Source organism: Gobio gobio (genome assembly GCF_949357685.1).
Source record: "Gobio gobio genome assembly, chromosome: 18".
Taxonomy (NCBI): Eukaryota; Metazoa; Chordata; class Actinopteri; order Cypriniformes; family Gobionidae; genus Gobio; species Gobio gobio.
The window spans coordinates 13,093,128-13,117,026 of record NC_137111.1 but is presented as its reverse complement, the minus strand read 5'-3'; the positions used below and the strand labels follow the sequence as shown (position 1 = coordinate 13,117,026).

Here is a 23,899-nt window from a genome sequence, read left to right as displayed (position 1 = left end):
TTGGAAAAAACAGCAAAGAGCTGTCTGAACATTTAATGATTTATTAATAAACTAGTGTTTTCTGAGGGTGGGCTGTAAAGATGAAGTTGACGATGCTGACTCATCATTTCCGCAGAATAGTAGATGCGCATATAGAGAGAAATGCATGTTAAGTTAAACATCATGCAGTAAGCGCAGTATTAATTTATCTAGGTTAACGTTAGAGTGAGCGGCCATGTAAACTGGCTAACGCTAGGCTACTACTTACAAATGATAAGCCATGTTGAGGTTGATGAATGATTGGCAAGCATTTAGATTAGCTGCCTGAAATAATTAACACATGGACAAGCCGTGATAAGGATCTGTCCGTCACTGACTTTTTGACTTCGCCACAGACGTCATGGATATTTTTTTATTTTCTGCGACCAGTCAACCGATGAAAATTTGACTAACATTTGGTCGACTATTAGGGGGCAGCCCTATGTTGTTTTCAAAGGACTATACTGGTCACCAGCTCTGGAAAATGTGTATGTAAGACTTCAGAAATAACTTGAAAAAAATGTCATCAACAGATCTGAAACTACTTCATAGTCATGCACATAGAAATTAGACAACATCTTTCAACATCTTTCAACCGATCAGAATCATGCATTCAACCACATGAAATGAAAAGAACCATGACAGATAAAATAGATAACGTCAGTAATTTTAGAACCCAGTCTGTCGACAGATAATGATTATTTGTTGTGCAATCTATGATTTCTAATGTGCTGTTTATATTCTCACTCAATGTCATAGACTGACTGTTCTATTCATGAATGGTGTTATATGTGTTTCTGAAGTGTTGGGTTTAAGCACTGTTGTGCTGTGTGTTTCCAATACAAAATAAATTTAGCTCACTGTTGCTGTCACTCCCCTCTCTGTCTGTGGTCCCTCAAGACGCCAGTCACATATTTGGCGCAACTAGCTTTTTCTTTTTTGCACCTTTGCACTTTCACAGCCCAAACACCTCCCCTCTGAACCGAGTCTCTGCACCTTCTGATCCATGTCCCTCTTCTGCCACAAGGTTTCAACTTTTCTCATCCATCGCTTCAGTTCCAATGAAGGAAATGGGAAATGGGTTTTAGGCCCAGAGTGTCAGCCCTTAACTACTCTATTGATCTCTCTCAATGTCACAGGAAGAGAGAGGCTCAATTAGGTGTTGATCTTATGAGACACTAATCAGTGCCGGAACTGTCATTCACAGAGCCTCTAAGAGCACCACTGATGCTCTTGTACCTCACTGGGTGTTTGAGAAATAATAGAAAGGGATTCAAACAATAATTGGGATAGACACATTGCATACAATATATTTCCAAAAGTTGTGGGATGCCTGCCTTTACATGCACATGAACTTTGATGACATCCCATTCTTAAATTTAATATGGAGTTGGCCCACCCGTTGCAGCTATAACAGCTTCAACTGTTCTGGGAAGGCTTTCCACAAGGTTTAGGAGTGTGTTTATAGGATTTTATGAGATCAGGCCAGTCAAGTTCCACCACACCAAACTCGCTCATCCATGTCTTCATGGACCTTGCTTTGTGCACTGGTGCACAGTCATGTTGGAACAGGAAGGGGCCATCCCCAAACTGTTCCCACAAAGTTGGGAGCATGAAATTGTCCAAAATGTCTTGGTATGGCAAAGCATTAAGAGTTCCTTTCACTGGAACTAAGGTGCCAAGCCCAACCCCTGAAAAGCAACCCCATACCATAATCCCCCCTCCACCAAACCTTACACTTGGTACAATGCAGTCAGGCAAGTACCGTTCTCCTGGCAACTGCCAAACCCAGACTCGTCCAATCGGATTGCCAAACAGAGAAGGGTGATTCGTCACTCCAGAGAACACGTCTCCAATGCTCTACAGTCCAGTGGTGGTGTGCTTTACACAGCTGCATCTGACGCTTTGCATTGCACTTGGTGATATAAGGCTTGGATGCAGCTGCTCAGCTATGGAAACCCATTCCATGAAGCTCTCTACACACTGATCTTGAGCTAATCTGAAGGCCACATGAAGTTTGGAGGTCTGTAGCTATTGACCCTGCAGAAAGTTGGCGACTTCTGTGCACTGTGCGCCTCCGCATGTGCTGACCCCGCTGTGTGATTTTATGTGGCCTACCACTTCGTGGCTGAATTGCTGTTGTTCCCATTTGCTTCCACTTTGTTATAATACCACTTACAGTTAACCGTAGAATATTTATTAGTGAGGAAATTTCACAAATGGACTTATTGCACAGGTGGCAAACTATCATTTTAGTTTAGTTTTAGTCTGTTCTCTTTTTACAGGATATAATCAACCCTGACCATCTGCCTTTTATAAACAATTGGCCAATACAATAAATGGACAATACATTATTGCTTTTTATTTAACAATTAAATAATTGCTTTTATCAGCCGATACGGATTATTGTCAGATACATCAGTGCATCCCTAACAGTAACGCTTCCTTCATTAAATAAATTACAAGAAAAGCATATTTTTTAGATTAAAACAGGCAGGCCTACTGCATGCCAGCATAACATGCATTTTCATTAAAACATTAACTTATTAAATGTCTTAAGTTTAATCTTTCTGCTAGAAAATAGTCCTTGAAGTGTAAATTATGTTTATATGTGGCCTCAATGAGTGCTGTACAGTGATGAACAGGTGTTTCACCTCATTGCTGTATACTGTGTATTTTAGGATGACAGCACCACTGCATTGACCAATCAAGATCAAGGAACAGAAGAATGTTTTATGTCCATGTTTTAGATCCCAGTACATTGAAACGTTGGGTTTCATAGTGGGTGTATTATTGACAAAACTTTCTTTTGATGTTGCGGGAAAAATTATGAGATCAACAAAATTTATACACATCCAGTGGTGTGGTGGTTGCAAAAAATAAATAACATTTCTTAATCAAGATCAGATACACAATGACGAGGCAAAAAAAAGAAATGTGAATAAATAAAACAAAAAATGGCACATTGTTTAATTTTACATTCAAATGTCATCAAATTGGCCTTCACATATGATTAATCAGATAATAAATCAAATATTTACCAAACTCCCTCTGAATCCTGCACAGCGGGCTACATTGTCAATTTGAAAATATGATTAATGGAAAGAGCTATTCCAGTAGACTGGGATCTCAGTAGGCAGACATTTCCACAACAAATTATTCTAGATTAAATCAATTGCAAGTTCTAAATGCTTAAAATAGAGCAGCAGACAGACAACATTTTCACAGGCTTGGATGCTCCATCCCACGTCTACAGAGACACAGCTTTTTACTGGAGCTGAGCACATTATGAGTGCAAAACCATGAATATGAATGTACAGTTTTGCCAAAAAGAGCTATAACTGGGTTGACGCATCTTGTTCCAACTAAGCCATGTCAGCCTAGGACACAATTTTGAGGTGATTTAAATAGAGTGCTACCAAGTAAACCATGTTTATTTCATTTTGAATTTAAATATCTGTTTAATTCTGCAAATGACATGAGACACAAATAGGGCTGACTCAATTAAATAAACATCCTCCAAAATATAATTCCTCAATGTGTCTCTTTTGAATTTGCTGGAAGGGTACTGGCCGGACATATCCTACAGGTATCATCGTACTTCCAAAAACAAGATTTGGCCAAAAACACCTGTCAAAAGAATTTGAAACTACAGCTGTGTTCCAAAAACTAGCAAGCAGCTTTGGTACCTAGAGTCTGCATTCTAACTGAAATCAAACCTCAATTTGAGTCATTTGGAACGTCCTACAGTGTTCACGAGTCACACAAATAGCACTTTCCCATTTAATTTTTTTTCGGGGGGAGCCAACAAACCGAATTAGTACTGCAGGATTGAACATACAAATTTTTAGCTAAAACATGGGAAATTCAGCATTTAAAGCATGCCATAGGGTAGGGCTGGGCGACATATGGCCAAAAAGTGAATGTACTGTATAATCTTAGTATTTTCTACATTTTTCTATTTGCATTTTAAAAAAAAATCTGTGATATGATATTAAAGATGTGATATTTCACATCCTGCCCAATATTGTCCTACAAACAATGTCCATATTGAAGGCTATGAAAACAAATATAGTGAATGAAACCGTGTAGTCTATGACAGCCTATTATGTGCAAAGAAGGGGTAAAATCACATTATATTCTAACATTTTAACATTACAATCTAAAAACAAAATCATGCTTTTTACTTTACAGTTAACTGCTATATCAAAAAAAAAAAAAAAAAAAACTTACCTAAAAGTTTGAATTTCTGCATATGGTACATTTATGTTCATCAATAACAAATATTTTAGTCAGTATATTTTAGTCAGAATTATTGCGCTCCTACTATATTGCACTCCATCTGTTTGGCGTGCATGTGCGCGGTGGGGCTCGTTTACAGAAGTTTGTACTTGCAGAAGGCTCGTCCACTCCTGACAGCAAAATGGAAATATTTGCTTGACTTTCTAACATTTACAGATGGAGAATATGTATGTGAAATATAAATTATGCAATGAGGAAATTATTGTATGTCACTTCAGTTTAAAGATTATTAATAGAGTTATTGCAGTGGACATTCAAACTGATTTTTATGATAATAATAATAATTAGTTACATTTATATAACGCTTTTCTGGGTACTCAAATCGTTTTACATATAGAAGGGGGGAATCTCCTCAACCACCACCAATGTGCAGCATCCACCTGGGTGATGCAACGGCAGGCATATTGTGCCAGAACGCCCACCACACACCAGCTTATATTGGTGAAGAGGAGACAGAATAATGAAGCCAATCAGTATATGGAGATGATTAGGAGGCCATGATGGACAGAGGCCACTGGGCAAATTTGGCCACGATGCCGGTGTTACACCCCTACTCTTTTTCCGAAGGACATCCTGGGATTTTTAATGACCACTGAGAGTCAGGACCTCGTCTCATCCGAAGGATGGTGCTTGTTACAATATAGTGTCCCCATCACTATACTGGGGCGTTAGGACCCACACAGACCACAGGGTGAGCATCCACCGCTGGCCTCACTAACACCTCTTCCAGCAGCAACTTAGTTTTCCCAGGAGGTCTCCCATCCAGGTACTAACCAGGCTCAGCCCTGCTTAGCTTCAGTGTGAAACCAGTCTTGGGCTACAGGGTGATACTGCTGGTATTATGACTGGCCTAAAGGTACCTCCAACAATGTTAAGAACCAATTCCATCAAGAAAGACTGAATCCTGAAACATTCTGCAGCAGTTTTATCAGCGAATGCAGCAGAATAAACATTCCGCTCTTAAATGTCAGCTCTAGATTTAGATGTGTAAGTTGCTACAGGGGTTATATAACATCTACGCCAATTCCTCCAGGCACCTCTCATATTTGGAGGATCACAATGGTTTCTTTGAAAATAGAAACAGTTCCCCCTCTCATGAGTCTTGTATGTACATGTTCATCAAATTACACTGTCAGCATTACACCTTTTTCATAACATCAATTTAGGATTGTATCAAAATAGGACAAAATGCCCAATTAGCAAAGTCTGATCTTCATATATTTTTCTTTAATATTTAATATTGTATGAAATAAAAATGTAATCAGGACTAAGTAAATTTGGAAAGGACTTTTTCACCCCAAACCGACTCTACAAACACCATGCAAGTACCACAAAACAGTCCGTATGACTTGTATAGTTTATTTTTCAAGTCTTCTGAAGTAATATGATAGCTTTGAAACAGACTGAAAATGTACGCATTTATTTTATTAAAAAATGAATGCTGCCTCCCAGAGTTAATTAGGCAGACGAGTCCCCAAGGCTGATTCGCCTTTAGGGAAATTTTCCCTTTAACACAGTTATTCCAAATCTGATGGGATACAGCAGGATCGACCCTAGCATTTTGGAGCCCCTAAGTATTCAAAATGGGAACTCCTACCTACGCTTTAACTAACCACCCCCTTTCACCTATGTCCTACTCTGAAACCTTATTTTATAGTGTTACCAAATTTTCTCTGTATAATTATCTTTGATGATATATAAAAATTAAGATATGAAGATATATTTATTTCTATAGCAATAGTTTAGGATTTTGAAAGATTTTAACCATTGCTACAGAGAAATGTATTGAAATGTTGTGTAAGGGTTGAATCAGATAAAATAATAACTCAACAGGGAATTGAATTACAATGAAAGAGACTCAAATTACATATAAATAATTCAGAATTAATGTTTTAACACCTTAACTTATTCGTCCACCGATATGTAAGAAATTAAAGGGGACTCTGTTAAAGGGAAACAGGTCTATTTAGCTTTAAATTAATGAATTAACAATTTCATAGGGAATTTTGAGAGTCTATTTTACAGCCGAGCAAATGACTCGTTCAGCGTTCATTTGAAACTATTTAACAGCCAGCTAACATATATTGGCAGTTCAAGACATTAAATTCGTTAGCACATAACACAAGTACACTTATATTTGAATACAAACTGAATTTTTATTGATTACTAACACATAAAACTAATATCTAACACACACACTCGCACATTAACACGCGTTGCAGAAAGGAAGAAAGCGAGGAAAGAGTTTTAAGAGAGAGAAATTATGAAATCCCAAGCAATATATGCATTTATGACACATGACCTGAATAAACCATTGATCATTCATTTACCCTCCTATCGTTTCTTAAGCGAGGTTATTAAATTTGATCTCAATGCACCAGTTCAGTTAGAATCTGGAGGTATTATTTGCGTTTGTGTCGTCTTTGAATGGGGATTCCCTTTTTCCTGGCTGGAGAGGGGTTTTCCCGGTTCTTTGATTCGCTGAATGTCTTGTCGTGTCTTCTGATTGACGTCTTGGGAAGCCAATCACGTGGCGTGTTGGCGGCTGGATGGAAGTCTCGTCGGCGTTGTTTGAAGTTGAAGCGCGCTGTTGTAGATTCGTTCGCAGGTAGTATCTCCAGGCAGAATGGAGCCTACGTCTCTGGTGATAGATGGTTGATTTCCTGGGGTCTGGAGTTGAATTGGGCTTTGTAAGGGGATGTTCATTTGTGTCTGCGCCCACAATTCCTACAGTCGTGAGGCCCGTTCACACCAAGAACGATAACTATAAAGATAAATATATTAGGGTCCACACCAGCGTACAATATTGTTCTGTTTATTCTAAGCGAATGCTGTCACTTTAAATGCTAGGGCTCATTATAGCAGGATGGATTCTGATTGGCTGTCAATGTTTTTATCGTTCATCTCCTGGATAAAATCATTCTGTAAGTAATTCCAACGATATCGTTTCTCTTTGCTGTTATCGTTATAGCTGTGGTGTGAACTCTTTAATATTGAGAATGATTTTTAGAACTATATCTTTATCGTTGTCTTTACAGTTATCGTCCTTGGTGTGAACGGGCCTTAATGATTAAATCAAACAAAACAACCTGCCAATGAAAATATATTTTACAGCAAACTTAAAACAATACAATTTGTCAATTTGTCTTTTGCTTGTTTAACTGAAATGACTCACATACCAACTTCTCTTGGTGTAGGCTACTGATATAATGTGACATGCATGGGCGAATGAAATCCATCCCAGTAGCTAGGTTTATCAATAATGGGGGCAGACAAAATTAGATAATATTTTTGTTTTTTAAATCAAATTTATATGGTGTAGCTTTAAGAAAGTAAATAGGCTCAAGATACAATTTTCTTTTATTTTACTATAGAATTAATACAATTTTTGAAACAATAAAAAGAGTCAAGATTTCACAAAACAACCATTTTTTTCACTCTTAAGATGCTTTGCATGGATTCTGTTTGAACAGTTGACATGGATGAACAGAACACATTCATGTTGTGATTGTGTTGTCGACATGAAATACTTACCTTCAAACAGCATCATGATCACAGAAGTGCACGACTAACATGTGGGGGTTTCTCCGCAGTCCCATGCATGAGTGCTGGGCCAGCTTCAGATGTGCATGCTTCATAGCGAAGACTCGCGCTGAGACAGACATCTCAAGAGCTTAGCTCAGTCTGTGTATGATGATGAAAAGAACAAACAGAGAAGAGTGAAAGGCGCAGCGTGATGCAGAAACTTACTTCTGACCTGTTTTTCTGTCTTCTCTTCCAGTTCTACCAAGTCACACATGTGGAAATCCAGGGTTGATACCCAGAGGGATTATCCACGGGACCAGGTACAACGTTGGCGACAAGATCCGCTACAGTTGTGTGATGGGATATGTTTTGGAGGGGCATGCAGTGCTCACGTGTATAGTGAGCCCAGGAAGTGGTGCATCATGGGATTTCCCAGCACCATTTTGTAGAGGTAAGATGCTCTATGCTTACATGGATGGATGGGTTACAAAGCAGGATTTCCACAGTCATGGAATACTGTGGCTACTATGCATGTGCTTGCAATAACATGCTACTCTTACCTTTTCTGTAGTATATAGTATACTTTACGAGATAATGTTTGACATAATTATCATAATTACAGAGAAGACTACGATGGGTTCTGTATCCCCCAATGCAGTGCTCATTGACCTTCCATTTTTAGTTTGACAAATGAACCAAGTAATATTAGCCACCTTACATTTGATCACAACATTGACATAAAAATTCAACCGTCCATCCTTTCTCTAAAAAGATTATCCTATGTAGGGTCATGGGGGTGCTGGAGCATGGAAACCACCTGGGCAAATAGCCTGGCTTAAAAAAATAAAATAAAAAATCAGATAAACAAACACACTTTATAACCTTGCATGCAAAATGACAAAAAAACATATTGACTGTGGAAAAGTACACACCGTGTTTCACTATTGTTTACTTTTTTATATATACTGTATATATAGTAGGCAGTGTATTCTGTATATGCAAAAAAAAAAAAACACTTCTCGAGCAAGAAAAACTTAGGGCAGGACTTAATTTTGTCCATTGGGGAATTGATTGGATCATTGTCGTTTGCTATTGCTGTGATCTCATGTGAGTGCCCTCTCGCCAGAAAACACTTAATCAGAGAAGAGATGTTGTTGAAAGAGGGAGGGGAAGTTATTTTTATTAAAGATAATGAGGGCACAATGATGCCATTTAAAATAAATGCTGCAATATCCATTAAAAAAACTAAAAATCAAAACAAGAATGGTTAATTTTGATTTCATGATGAGGTGAGACACTAGTACAGACATAAACATTATTTTTTAATGCACTGGTCAGTTTTGAGATTTTTAGCTATTTGGCTTTTTATAATGTGTTGTTTCAGACTAGTCGAAAGAAAACATCCAAAATACACATTTAAATGTTTATTGTATTGCACTTTATCTATTTTCATGTGAAGATTTAAATTACAATGAATATCTTTAGAGGCCCCTTCAGTAGCACTTCATACATCAAACTTTCCAGTTTTATTCCTAACTATATTCTGAAGGTTTTACAAAGGGGTTTGTTCATATATAATTTGCAGGATTTTACCTTTGACTCTAATATGTCAACAAAATTAAACAATAACGTTGAGTCCAAAGTGTGAAGCTTGATCCAAAGTTCAGATTTTTGTTCTAGACATGTATGCAAATTACTGCAAATTATTTGATTAGCTAATGACTCATTTGAATATTTAAAATAACATTTTAAAAAATGTAATGCGAATAATGTTTCCAATTTTTAATGTAATCACTCAGCTGGGGAAGAATATGGTGATATCTCTTAGTTATGGGTCTAACAGTAGAATTCAGGTAAGAAATATTTTACATTTGATTGTAAGTAATCAAATGTAAAATAACACTACATAGTGATTTTTTTTAAATTATTTTTCTTTAGTTTTTTTTTAAACCTATCTTTCTCCACCAGCATTTAAAAAAAAAAAATCTGGCCACCACCAGTGTATCTTGTTGTATGATTATCTAAACATGCAATATATCAAAGGAAAGAACAGAGCCTCTGGTTAATAAATAAATACATTAATTAATTTAATAAGTATTCTAGCTTCATGTATTTGTTTTTTATCAACACTTGAATGTGGGTAATTCATAAAAAACAACAAAAAAAAAAAAACAAAAAAAACATTTCAAACAGATTGAGTCCATCAACACCCTCAAAGCTTCACAGTCCTATAGTACTTCCTGGGTCGACATTTCATTCAGTAAAGTTATTTTCATATGTATTTATTTTAGTACATCATTTTATATGTGTCTTATTTTATATATGCATAAGCAATGCTTTTATTGCTTATTTCTCCTTCGCCTGTGTTTTGATCCGGAGATTCTGTACTCTGTACAGAAGATGCATAACAGCACCTCATACTGTATAACAATGAAAACATGGATTGCCAGAAATTTCCATCAATGGCTGGGAAGCGTTGTTTCCTAAATTCTGGAAGATTCCGTCAATGACGGGGAAAGTTAAGATAAAAAATATAGACAGCAACAGGTATATTAGGCTAGTGTCCCTTTAAGACCTAATACACAGATATAATACAGGGCTCCAGACTAACATTTGAGAGCAGTAGCACCTGTAGTAGCATTCCGTGACTTGATTCAAACAAGAAGCACAGTTTTGTTTGCAGTTTAATGTTTCTCATATGCAACAGGAATGACAGCTCTGATCAGTTTGGCAATGCAGTGGTGGCACCAGTGCGACCTCTTACCAAATTTAGTCACACCTGCAAGAAAAAAGTAGCAAAAGACGACCATTTGGTCACAGTCTAGAGCCTTGCAATATATTGAGAAACATCCAATTTTCACTCAATTGTTAAAGTTGGCTTAACACATAACTGTGTTTAAGTGTATATTTGCCGTGATTGGCATTTTGGCTTAATTTTTTTGTGAATTTGTCCGTCTGTTCAATCATGATGGCATGCGAAAGAGAAGTCTATGAATGGGAATCCTAAAAATTGAATAGTGTTGATTTCTATATTGTTTAAATCGACTAAATGTCCCTTTGCCTGATATTTATGCTACATTTATGCTATTTTTTCCAGCTGAAGGATCATGTGGGGGAACATTAAGAGGAACAACTGGGACAATATCAAGTCCACACTTTCCGTCAGAGTATGAGAACAATGCTGACTGCACGTGGAGTATTCTGGCCGAGCCGGGAGACACCATTGCCCTAGTCTTCACAGACTTCCAACTAGAAGATAGATATGACTTTCTAGAGATCAGTGGCACAGAAGCACCGTCAATATGGTGAGTAAACTGGCCTCTGTTGTTGCATTACATCACAGTCTGTTCTCATCCTAGGCTCATGGTGAGCAGCATCATCATAGGATTCTTTTCATACAAGCAGTAAGTAGAGCAGCTATTTTTTGTATTCAGACATGATTTGCTAAATGATTTATGATTTATACAAAATATAACACTATTTTTTTAACATTGTAAAGTTTAACGCCATAAATACAGGTAGGTCACAAATCAAATAAACTAATTTGTGGTATTGAGCATGTGGAAAAGGTAAGATGTCAGATGTTCTTGCCTCCATTAAATAGGGGTGTGCAGCAGGGCCAATATCTCTATCTGTAACTATCATAAAACAACTATTTCTAAAAAATCTTCTAATTAAAACAATAATACTAAGCCTGGTTTCACAGACAAGGCTTATATTAAGCCAGGATTTGGCCTTAGTTCAATTAGAGCATTTAAGTAGCTTTTTTAAACTTAAACTTTTTTAAACAGTTATAAAACATAACTGGTGTGCATTTTGAGACAAAACAATGTCACAGACACATTTCAAGATTTGTCAGTGCAAGTTGCTTTCAGTTAAAACAGCGCAAACATGCATTTTAGTCTGGGACTAGCTTAAGCCTTGTCTGTGAAACCGAGGTGTAAATGTTACAACGATCTTTTTTGTTCTTTTATTAATATTTTTTTTTTTATATAAAATAGCTGATTATAGAACATGGAAGTTGAAAGAAAATATTTAGTGGCTGAAAATGGCTAAAACAACTTTTACTATGCATTTAGGAGGATACCGTTATAAAGGATATGTTAATGCTTGTCATCCCCAGGAGAGCATGAGACAGAGAAACATAATGTGTATCATATCTTACAAGGTTTAACACATTTAAATAGACATATCAAATAGTAGAAAAAATGAAATATGTAGCCTAGTATCTTACTCTTGACAAAGCTCTGATTTCTGAAAGGGGCTGTGCTCATTTCATTCATTGAGTTTACACTCTTTCACTTCACACACTTGATTTTAAAGGTTTATGTACAGTATAATATTGTGCTATCCCCTGGCTCACCTGTTATTCAGCAAACACGAGGAGTGAATGTGTCTGCCGAATATTTTTTCTATTATTTGTTAGAATTCATTATTAGTTTTGGAAGCCATTATCCGTGGCTTTCCGGATAAGGCTTTCGGCTTTGGGCACATCCCTACCATTGAAGCACAAAATGCCCATTGGATTATACTTAAAACATACTGGAGAACGTGATCATCATCTTTTATCACTCTAGTGCACAATCTTTTATAACTCTGGTATGTCACCCATTGCTTTAATGAGAGCAGCACTAAAGACATTCTGAAATTCTTGGAAACGTTTCACTCAGGCAATCATGGTGATGGTATATGTTAAAATGAAAGATTAGAATAAAAAAACAAATAATACAAAATATGCTTTTCACAAGACTTTTGGACCCTACACTCTAAAAAAAAAAAGGTTGTATATGGCACCAAAAATGGTTCTTGGCTCGTAATCATAGGGGAACCTTTTTTAGTGCTATATAGCACCAATTTTGGTGCTTCGGTGGTTCTTCAGCGGTTCTTCAGAGGTTCTTCACTGGTTCTTTGACTATATAGCACCCCTGAAGAACCGCTGAAGAACCACTGAAGCACCAAAATTGGTTCTATATAGCACTAAAAAAGGTTCCCCTATGATTACGAGCCAAGAACCATTTTTGGTGCCATATAGAACCTTTTTTTTTTTGAGACTGTACTGTCTCCCTTGTGGTGAGGATCATACCTGATGCTGCTGCTATAAAGGCAATTCTGAGATTTTTTTTAGGATTGAAGTCTCCCATAATGATTTTATTTTCTTTTTACTTACCCATATTATAATTTTACACAGACATTTGTCAGAAAGTTGTAGCATTTGATGGTCAAAATAAATGAGGAAAAAAAATACACCCCAATCAGAGACATTCTGTTCTGGACAATACTTGATTTCTCAAAGGATGAGTTAACTGGAAAAAAACAGAACTTAATAAGCCCTTTTCTTTTACAGAGACTGTGCAACATAAATAAATAAAATACAGACATGTTTGATTCTGAGGGGATTAAATTAATTATTCACACCAAAATGAAAGCATTTTATTTACTCTCCCTCATGTCAATCCCAATAACTGTTTTTCAAGAAGTCATTTTAAGAACCTTTATGCTGCTTTTTTCCATACAATGACAGTTCATAGTGTCCAGCGACTGACACCATATGTAACAGAAGTCCACTGGAGGCAAGCTTGCAGAACCCAAGTGCAGTTTATTGACAACTTGAACAGATACAAAATTAACAAAAGAACTTGACTTGACACAGAACTTACCAACAGCGGTTACACGGACATTCAATACTAGACCAGGACACGTGGCAAACATAAATACTAGTGATGTTAACAGTGACTCCAAAACTCCGAACCGTGTGTCAAAAAAATGAAACGATTTTCAGTGAAGCTTTGTATCAATGCTTGATTCGTTCTATCAAAATCACGTGACCAATGACGTCCGAAGCTTCGTTGCACACACACCCACGTGACTGCTTCGTACACTGATTCAAAAAGGTTTAAAAATGCGCGACACGGGTTGTTAGAACTGTTGTATTGTGCTAGTTTATTGTTGCAAGACTTTTGTCATGGTTATGAAATGTGGGAACACTTTCATTTGAGTTCGCCCAATAAGGTTGATAATATATTTGGCTTTTGTTCCTTTATATATATATATATCTATATATATATATTTATTAATTAATTAATTAATTTATATATATATTTGGGTGAAAGCCAGCCTACTTTTTTCCCCCAACTTAAGTGGTTAAAAAATATTGTTGTTATTGGTAATAGTGTGTGTGTGTGTGTGTGTGTGTGTGTGTGTGTGTGTGTGTGTGTGTGTGTGTGTGTGTGTGTGTGTGTGTGTGTGTGTGTGTGTGTGTGTGTGTGTGTGTGTGTGTGTGTGTGTGTGTGTGTGTGTGTGTGTGTGTGTGTGTGTGTGTGTGTGTGTTTATTTGTGTGCATGCACCTGCATTTATTTATTCATTTATTATTTATATTTATTAAAGTCTACTTACTTTATTCATGAGTTATATTTACATGAGTGTATATTTACATGAGTGTATATCACAAACAGGATGTCCACAAAAATGTCCACATTCACAATACAAAATGTTATCAGTAACACTTTACAATAAGGTTGTATTAGTTAACATTAGTTAATACATGAATTAACATGAACTAACCATGAACAACACCTCTGTTCAGCATTAGTTTACCTTTGCAATAATAATTAGTCAATGTTGAAATTAACATTAACAAAGATAAATAAATGCTTTATAAGTCCAGTTCATTATTAGTTCATGTTAACTAATGTAGGTAACTAATGTTAACTAGCAAGGGGTTAATAACTTTAAATAACAAGCACGTTCTAAAGATGATGGAAGCCAATTTTGGTGAAAATTCAAGTTTCACTCGTTTTTCTGAAAATTCTAAATGGCGGATTTTTTTCCACAATAGAATCGAATCATCAAGGATTCAGAGGGATTTCTTTTTTGTTTCTAGCCCAGAAGGTTCAAAAGTTATTAACATAAACATGACTGCAGTGCAAATATGGACAGTTGGTGGCACTAGAGGGATTGAGTTAGAAACTCCATATTTGCTGTGTTTAATGTTCATACCTGTGTGCCAAATTTCATAATTTTCCCGCAAGTGATTCTATGGGCTTCAAGAGAGGATACAATAGGTGCCTCCGCCATTGCTTGGCCCTTTAATAATAACTATTATAATAATACATTCATATAATATTCAGACTGGGTTCCAAAAGAAGCCCCACAAAAATAACAACAAAAAATGAATTATTAATTAATACATTTATATTTTAATATTCACTCAAATCCTGTAGCTTTTTGTTGTGCTATTACTTTCCTAAGTGATTACATTTTATTTTTAATTTGAATGATGATGTTTTTCCGTTGGAGGTACTCCAGCAATATTTAGGGACCACAATTTAAGAGATTTGAGGGTGGGCACTTTAGGTTTAATTGATCATATACTACCAACTTTACAACTATACAGTATGTGGCATTGTAAAATGTAACTTTGGCCTTTGTGTACTTAGTTTAATTAAATCTGACTCAATTAAAATCATACATTTAATGGATCAGCAATATATAATCAATTGCAAAATGTTATGCTAAACATTTTCTAAATGTGGACAAAATAAAAATGTGTTACAATAATCCTTGCAAAAATCCAACATTACCATTCACATCTGGATTATATAGAGCATGAGATTCCTATTTGGAAAAAGTATGCTGCTGCTGTTTATGCTAAGAATAAACATCCTGATATTACCTTTCTGATGCAGTGTAAACACCTTGTGCTGTTATTTCATCACCAGCCCTGTGAAGTAATGTCATTGCTCTCTCGTAGCAAGTTGTAATTTCAAGCCTGTGTTTTAGTGAAGAGAAAAAGTAAATTATTTGCGAGGGTGCGACTACACAGCCTCGATGCTCCACACGTCAAGAGCAAGGCCATGTTTATTCACAGAGCTTGAAGTTAATAGAGTTCAGGCAGAGCCTTCTGTACAATACTCTCTCACTAGGCTACAATTTACAATTTGGTCACAATTCCAACCCTTTGAAAACAGAGAAGCATCTGATGAAAGGAGGCAGACAGAAAGAGGTGAAGAGAGAAAGCAAGGGAAAGCATTAAAGCATTGAGTGGCGGTCATCAAGTTGACAGCTGCAGGGACAAATTCAAACAGTCACAGCGAAAGCGATATGTTCCTTAAATAATCAGTGAGATCAATGGCATCTCAGTTCCATCTGAGGGTGCTCTAGATCAATAAAAAAAATGGGGTGGGGGCAGTGGGTACCTTGATAAGGCCACGAAGGCCGCGCCTCTGTGATCCCATGAACTTCCTGAGCTGCCATGGTCCCATGTAGTAATGGGCGATATAAACTATATGCAATATAAACGATACAAAGATTTTAATTCTATCGTGATTATGCATGTTGATTGATGACGCAATCTACGTCAATCAATCTACGTCTCTAAATCTTGAAATTTAGAGCCACGAGCTGCAACTGGCTGCAACGCATCATCGTATTCGTCATCTTGAGTAAACATAGCTGAAAGTGAAATGGAGGAGCTGGTGAAAAAGATATTTGGACTTGGTTTGGATTTAAGCCGCCCGACGAGCAGCAGCAAACTATACTCTGTAGAGTTAGTGGGGCAACAGCTCCGGCTAAGAGAGGTAACATGGCTAATCTGTTCTACCACCTCAACTAATTGCCTAATACTGGAAGTATTTCCCTAATAGGGATGTCACAAGTACCGGTACTTCGGTACTCCTGAGTATATTCGGTACTCGCAGCTGCGTTCAGTCGCTTCCGTGTTAATCTAAGCGCAGGGCTCCAGACTGTAGCAGAATATATACTAGTATATGTGAATATTAAACTGCAAAATACTATTTAAATATTACTCCTGCATTTTCTGCATCTCTGTGTGAATGATGGGCGCAGATGCGCAGGCGCGCGTGCACACACTCGCTGTTTTTGTAGTCTCTGCCATGTGTCACTATATGAGGACATGAACGCATAAACCGTCACTTCATGAGAATTTACCGTTTCATTTGAGAAAATGGTCATATCATGAAATGTACACAGACACTCAAAGGTCTTCACGGCAACCTGTCAAAATAAAAGTTTGGTTTAACTTGAAAAACATTACAGAATATATTAGGCTACTATTGTAGCCTACAGTAGATTTATCATTGTATCTCCCTGTATCATTGCGTGATACTTTTGTATAATTATTGTAAAGTTTTAGCCTGGTCGCCATTCACTGCCATTATATGGAGGAGCGCGTTCAGGGCGTTTTTTTTTTAATTTTCAGCTTTTTCTTTGTTAAAGTCTCTGCAGCTAGTGTACTTGAATTTTATTTATCTGCAACATTATGTTGTATAATTACAGTTTTGCACAATAAATGTTCTCAAAACTACATACAACATTTCTTTCTTTAAAAAAAAAAAAAGCTTTCCTTAGGGTCTATGTAACCTGTTCTGAAATGGTTCTATTATAATTTATATATTGTTATCGCAAGAGGCTGCAATGTATATCACAATATGGATTTTAGGCCCTATCTTTTCTTGGTTGTCATGTGATTCCCATGCCCTCATGTGTTGTTGTGTCATGTTGTCATTTGTTCATTGTTTAATCATTGTCACAGGTGTGTCTTGTCTTGTCATTAGTCTCTGTGTATTTAAGCTGTCTATTTATTAGTGATGGCGAAGTGAAGCTTTCTGAACCAGGGAAGCTTTCAGCACAATTGTATCAGAAAAAGGTTCATTACTCAAAGCTTTTTAAATCAGAGCTCGATGAGGATCTCTGCTGGTGAAAGTGAGGGAAAGCACTGTGTCGCAAAATGTTTTGTGAATCAATAAATTAAATACATGACAACAATCTGTTCCATTGCATACTCCTAGTAACTCAAACCAATAAAGATAACATGGTAACACTTTAGTTAATGTTTTAGTTAACATGAACTAACCATGAACAACACCTCATCTCAACATTAGTTAATCTTTGTTAACATTAGTTGATACAAATACAGCTGTTCATGGTTTGTTCATGTTAGTTCACAGTGCATGTTAACAAGATTTTAATAATTAGTAAATGTTGAAATTACCATTAGTAAAGATAAATAAATGCTTTATAAGTGCAGTTCATTATTAGTTCATGTTAACTAATGAACCTTATTGTAAAGTGTTACCATTTTAAATTGTATAAAACAAATTATGTGAATGTAGTATAACTACTTATAACCACAACTATAGTGAAGCCACAAGTGTGGCCATGCCTCATTTCAAATCTCTGAATCATCTAAAACTCTGAAACGCATTTTATGAAGCATATTGTAAGGCCATGTTGTGAGTTTATAGCATAGGCTAAGATATGCTAATCATTGTGTTACTGGCCAGTAAAACATATACTTGCAGTCATCTAACTAGTCTTCTAACTCACTTCATAATCTATTGTTTTCACTCAATTAACTTTTCACATGTCTGTCATGAATGACTTAATCCTCATTATTCTTTTATACTAACTCTTTTGTTTGTATTCAGCCATTATAGCCTATTCAGGCATTCTTGATTGCCCATCAACCCCACATTCCTCCCACTTTACATTAAAACCTATTATCGGAAGTCTTTCTAGCAAACAAATGAACAAAAAAAGCATGTACTTGGCACCTTATTTAAAATAGATTGTGAAATAGAATATAGTTCCTGGCATGACAGGTGCAGAGCTACAGTTAGCATCAAACTACATAACACAATATAAAATATTAATATTACACTTTAACTCCCTTTAAACAGCCAGCGAGTGTTTGTATTTACTTGCGATCGTGATTTAATGTGGGTTTCAGTGATGTTCAATGATGTTAAAATGTTATATTTTGCATTTTATATGGAGCTAATCACTACACCTGCTTAGCATGTATACTTTATTCATATGAAAATACACCAAATCGCATCCAAAACGAACACAAACCATATGCCATTGTAAGCGTGCATTTATTGGCTTCGTTTCATGTGTTGACAATGTTTATCGCGCAGAGATGAGAATGAGGAAGTGCACTGAACAGCGTAACCAGAAGGGACAGGATTATGGTCACGTTGACTCATGTAAAATGATTGACAGCTGTACAGAGAATGAGAAATCTCTGAGATAATAAGTGACGTGCAGCAGGAAGAATCAGACACAGAGCACGCTTTGAATGTCGTTCAGCTCTTCAGATCAGCATAATTCAGTGAGAATCGAATAGCAATGTTATTCTGTATGACGAAATACGTTATTATGTATGACGAAACGTGATAATGAATCTATATTTGTCCAAATAAGCGCACTTTTTGACTAAGAGCCCGAACAGACGCAGCTTTGTGCATCTATGTGACCACAAATAAAAAGGAGAAGATGTGACTGGCTTTTTATTCTTGTTGATATTCCATTCAAAATATTGTTCATTACAGATTTATTATTTTGCACTCCTGGCATAAATTAAGAAATTAATGTCACTGCAACCCATCATAAATCATAATCATAAACAGTGGTCAAATATCGAAGTTGGAGTCTTTAACCTTTCTAATGACACTCAGTTTGTCCAGATCAAGCAAGAATGTGATGTTTTAACATACAGTGAATTTTGAACAACAGTAATCTGGGGCCGTCGACTGTCCTTGACTGCAAATGGTTTAAAAGATTTTCAAAAACCAAACCATTTTTTAATAATCTGCTAGCTAATTCAGCGAAAAGCATGTCAAAATGGATGCAATCATGAGCATGAACTGAGGCTACTTGCAGCTTTTGGCACAGTGCGACCTACTGTTCTGAAAATATGAGAAAAAAAATGGTATTGTTGCGTATAACTTCTGAACGGTTTGCTTTCGATTCAGTGCAGCATACTGAGTTGATTGATACCCAACTGTCCCATGTCAGCCATATTGGGCATCAGCCATTTAGAATTTTGTCATAAAATACTGTATTTTTACGAATGTATTAACTTATAATTATGAAACTTCCTTTACGAAAAAGACGTTTATTCAAGTGTGCTATTTACAGTATATACTTCTTTTTTCAGAGTCCTGCATGGGTCCGATTTTGTAAATCCGCACCCGCCCATATACCCACAGTGCTTAAAACCACATCTGACCCGTTTTCCAACAGCAGCACTAATTAAAATCCGCACCCGACCCGACCCGCTTAAAATAGAACCAACACCCGACCCGCACCCAAAATAAAATCAGTTTAGCATATCACATTATATGTTTATTGCCAGCATAGAAGTTATTACATGACCATTAACACAAGGACAACTTCAGCCGAAGCTGTCAAAAGGCTACATCATGAAGAACATGGTTATGTGTCCTTATCATCTCTACGAGGCACCTTCAGTTCTGTCCCCTTTTGAAAAATACTGTTCGAAAGAACTGTGCTTGGTTTGTTACCACAGTTATCTGCGTGCTTCCTCAGCAATGAAGTTCCACATTTGCGGCTATCCAATACATAAACTTTAAGGCAGGTTTTGCATGCAGCAAAGCCTTTCACAATATTGTTTTCTTCATCTGAGATAACTCCAAATTTCTCCCACACACTGGACTTTATTTTTGATGACGTATTGTCGACAATTTTACAATCTCAGCTAGCTATTGTTTTCTTCAATTCCTCAGGATCCACCTCGGCCGATCGCACGGGCGCGGTTGCGGTTGTGATTCTCCTGGGAGGGCATATATGCATATTTTTTTTTAGGAACACATCTAAAATATACATGCATACATTTTTATGTTTGCACGTGACTGTTTTAAACCCGTGTTTACACCCGTGTTTCTCCCTTGTCCGACCCGACCCGCACCCGTATCCGACACAGTTAGGATGTTTTTCACCATTTTCAGCAATATTCGCAGGTCACCCGACGGGTACCCGAACCCGTGCAGGACTCTGCTTCTTTTAACCTAAAAATAAGTGTACTTTCAGTCAACTTTGTATGTACTTCTCAGAAATATACTTAAAATGTATACTGACAGAAAAGTCTAAGTATATTTGGCCTCTACCTGTACTCAATCTTATTCTAAGTATACTTGGCTTGTAGTTGTGTTAAATATTTTGATTGAGTAGCCTATTAAATCTTTTTCACATAGTTTTACATAACTAAGTATCTTATAAACTTACATTGTTTGAAAATATTGATTTATAAAGAAAACATATTTGTTTCTGAGTATCTAAATTTTTGTGTAGGATAGTCCACTGGACTTTTACTCTTTCCCCGCCATTGACTGAATTTTATGGCTATCCATGTGCTCACTGTTATACGGTAGGGGGTGTTATTACGTCTTCTAGTACATAATCTCCAGATCAAAACACTGGTGAAGAAGGAGAAACAAGTGATAGAGGATTGCTTACATACAGTAAATGTAAAACAACGCAATCATCAAACATTAAACAGCATATAAATCAAAACTGCCAAATGTTACAGAATGAAAGGGTTTTGGGGGTGTTGATCGACAAAATCTACTCCATCTGTGTTTTGATAATCGTTCTGAACTGGTCGAACTTCCAAACGACTCGTTGGATTAATCAATTTCTCTAAATCTGCGAGCCTGCTATACTCTGATTGGCCAGATGGCCCAGTCTGTTACGATTGGTCAACCACTTACATCGCTTGTCGGAAGCTAAACAGCCATTACCATAACTAAACTTCAGCTTAAGAGGCTTTCTTAGTCCTCAGCAATTGTACACACTTTAAAGACAGTAACGATGACATCGATTTTACTATATCAGCTTGTACACACTGGTCACAGACACAAAGATGTACCATTAATTTCACCAAGCTGATTGCTCACTAAAACACCCAGTGTCATCATGTTTTCAGGTTGATATATATTTATATATGATATATAGTTGTTTACTTTTTAATTAGTCTTCCCATTAATGGTATCATTGTTTTCATTCATTCATTTGTGAACGCACAAGAAAACAAGAGGCGGACTTTAACGCAAGAACCGTAAAAATACATAAACAAAATTATTTTAAAAAGTAAAGATGAAGTAGAAAGGAGATTGAAGGAGATCCAATACTAATTTAATATAGATTTACAGTAGTGACAATACATTATATTTTCTTATATGATATAATTAGTATCATATTTTTAAATATGGTTTCATTATAAATATGTTGATTAAGGTGGACACCATACTTAATATATCATATTTACTGAATCAAACCATGTCATGGAAAAGTGGAAAAGTCAGCCAGCTATTTACTCTCATGTTAATTATTATATGGCCTTTTACCCCAAATGCCATAATTTTTCATATTCTTCCGTTATTGAAAAACTGTGGCTTTAATTACCTTGAAGAAAAAGAAAAAAAAATCATTAAGAAGACCTCTGTCTCAAAATAAATTCACTAATTTTAGTGATTCTCATTTGCTACTTAAATCTACAACATTTAAAAAAGACATCAAATATTAGATCAAATTAGTACAGAATCAGTATAGGTGCTGTGCTTTCGAGGCTGTAATGATTTCCCTGTATTTGTTTCTCCAACACTTATGAGAGTTTAAGTAACATTTCCTGTCCAGGAGGATGTCTGAGATGGTCATGTGAAACAGGTGTGTGAAGACAATGCAGCAAGTTATTCTAGCCTCACAGACACAGCTATGGCATTTAACGAACAGGCCCGCAATGGTTTCGTATGGATTACTGAAACACTGGCTCGGTGAGCAGCCTCTAGGCCGAGTCTCTTCCATGACATTCAGAAGCATTTTCAGTATTGATCCCATTTCCGTGGCATTAAAAGAAACCCTGGCCAGTTTTTTGAATGGGATGAGCAGTATATTTTGACCGCAGAAATCTCACTGCATATATTTTGAGATGCCAAATCAATCAAAACGACTCCAAAAGGGCAGTGAGTACTTATTCCCTGATCGATGTTCAGTCTGATGCTGCTGAATGTGATGGCCGGCACTATGCGTGTTTATGTCTTAGAGTCATTGCAATTTTCAGATTATTTGATTTGTTGCCCCATATAGCCTGCATTTTAAGCTTTATTGTAGAACTATAGCAACAATGGCTTGGGCTACTTGGTCTGCTCTCCAGATATACTCTATATACTATATAGTGTTGAGTGTTGTTTGAATTTTAGCGATTCTGAATCTGCTTATTGATTCCGAATCTTATCGATTCCGATTCTACCACACGTACATTTACTTATGTTTTCATACACACTATAACGTACAATATTGACGTATTGACAGCATTAAAACATAAATTATTTAAGTATTGACCACTAAAAATTTAAAATATTTACGTATCCGTGTGAATGTGTAGCAGCTCCCATATATCAATATTAAAATTGTGGCATTATTGTTTTGGTTCTATTGTATTTAACTGTCATATCAATTGCATGTTTTCAGTCACATTAATTAAATGCAGTTTACCTGTCTACTTACTGTAATATTTCTCCTATGCAGTGACTGACAATACAATCATAAAATTCACCAAAACACAACATAAATTCACAAAAGACATAAATTTTATTTGTTTGGTGTAATCCAAATCTTTAGAATCCATATTTTTGTGAGGAATAGATCCAAATTCAACCCTTTATCCAGCGATCTTCATCACCATTCTAAGCAGCGACTGTAAACGTAAAATCATGTGTGCTTGATTTGAATTAAAATTTGTAAGAATCGCTCACTGAAGAAGCGCTATGACATGTTTTACGGCAGTGGTTTCAAATACTCATTAGCTCTCGCCTGCTTTGTCACAGATTGCGACATGTCGTGTTTTAGTTGATTTCATTTGAAATGGGAAATATGCGCCTTCACGGAATGAAGACGGATTAACATTTTCATGGATTAATAATTAAAATTCTGCTCTGTACCACATACAAAACTTTACCACCAGAGAGAAATGGGACTGTAACACATCATCAGCTGAACTACTTTTGGTAGAGCTTTTGACATTTTCGCGCAAAAAAAAACAAACAAAAAAAAAACATTGTTTTTACACTTGTCTGTCTGTTATGCTTTTATTTATAACAGTACATAGCTTTAAGAAATGGTTATGGGTAGGTTTTGGGGTAGGTGTAGGATTAGCGGCTCAAAATATTGTTTTAATTAGGGTCAGGGGATCTTACATTTATCTGTAAAATGGTAAAAGGGAAATTAGATATC

General features: G+C 36.4%; 1 protein-coding gene across 2 annotated transcripts in view; it reads left to right on the top strand.

Annotated features, from left to right (window-relative positions):
• LOC307142376 (CUB and sushi domain-containing protein 1) overlaps positions 1-23,899 on the top strand; it is a 787,545-nt gene that overhangs the window by 446,470 nt on the left and 317,176 nt on the right. For both annotated transcript variants that reach the window (XM_079843154.1, XM_079843155.1), the window contains 2 exons: positions 8,102-8,296; positions 10,943-11,150. In XM_079843154.1, coding sequence (XP_079699280.1) covers positions 8,102-8,296; positions 10,943-11,150 — 403 coding nt within the window. The remainder of the gene's footprint in view (positions 1-8,101; positions 8,297-10,942; positions 11,151-23,899) is intronic.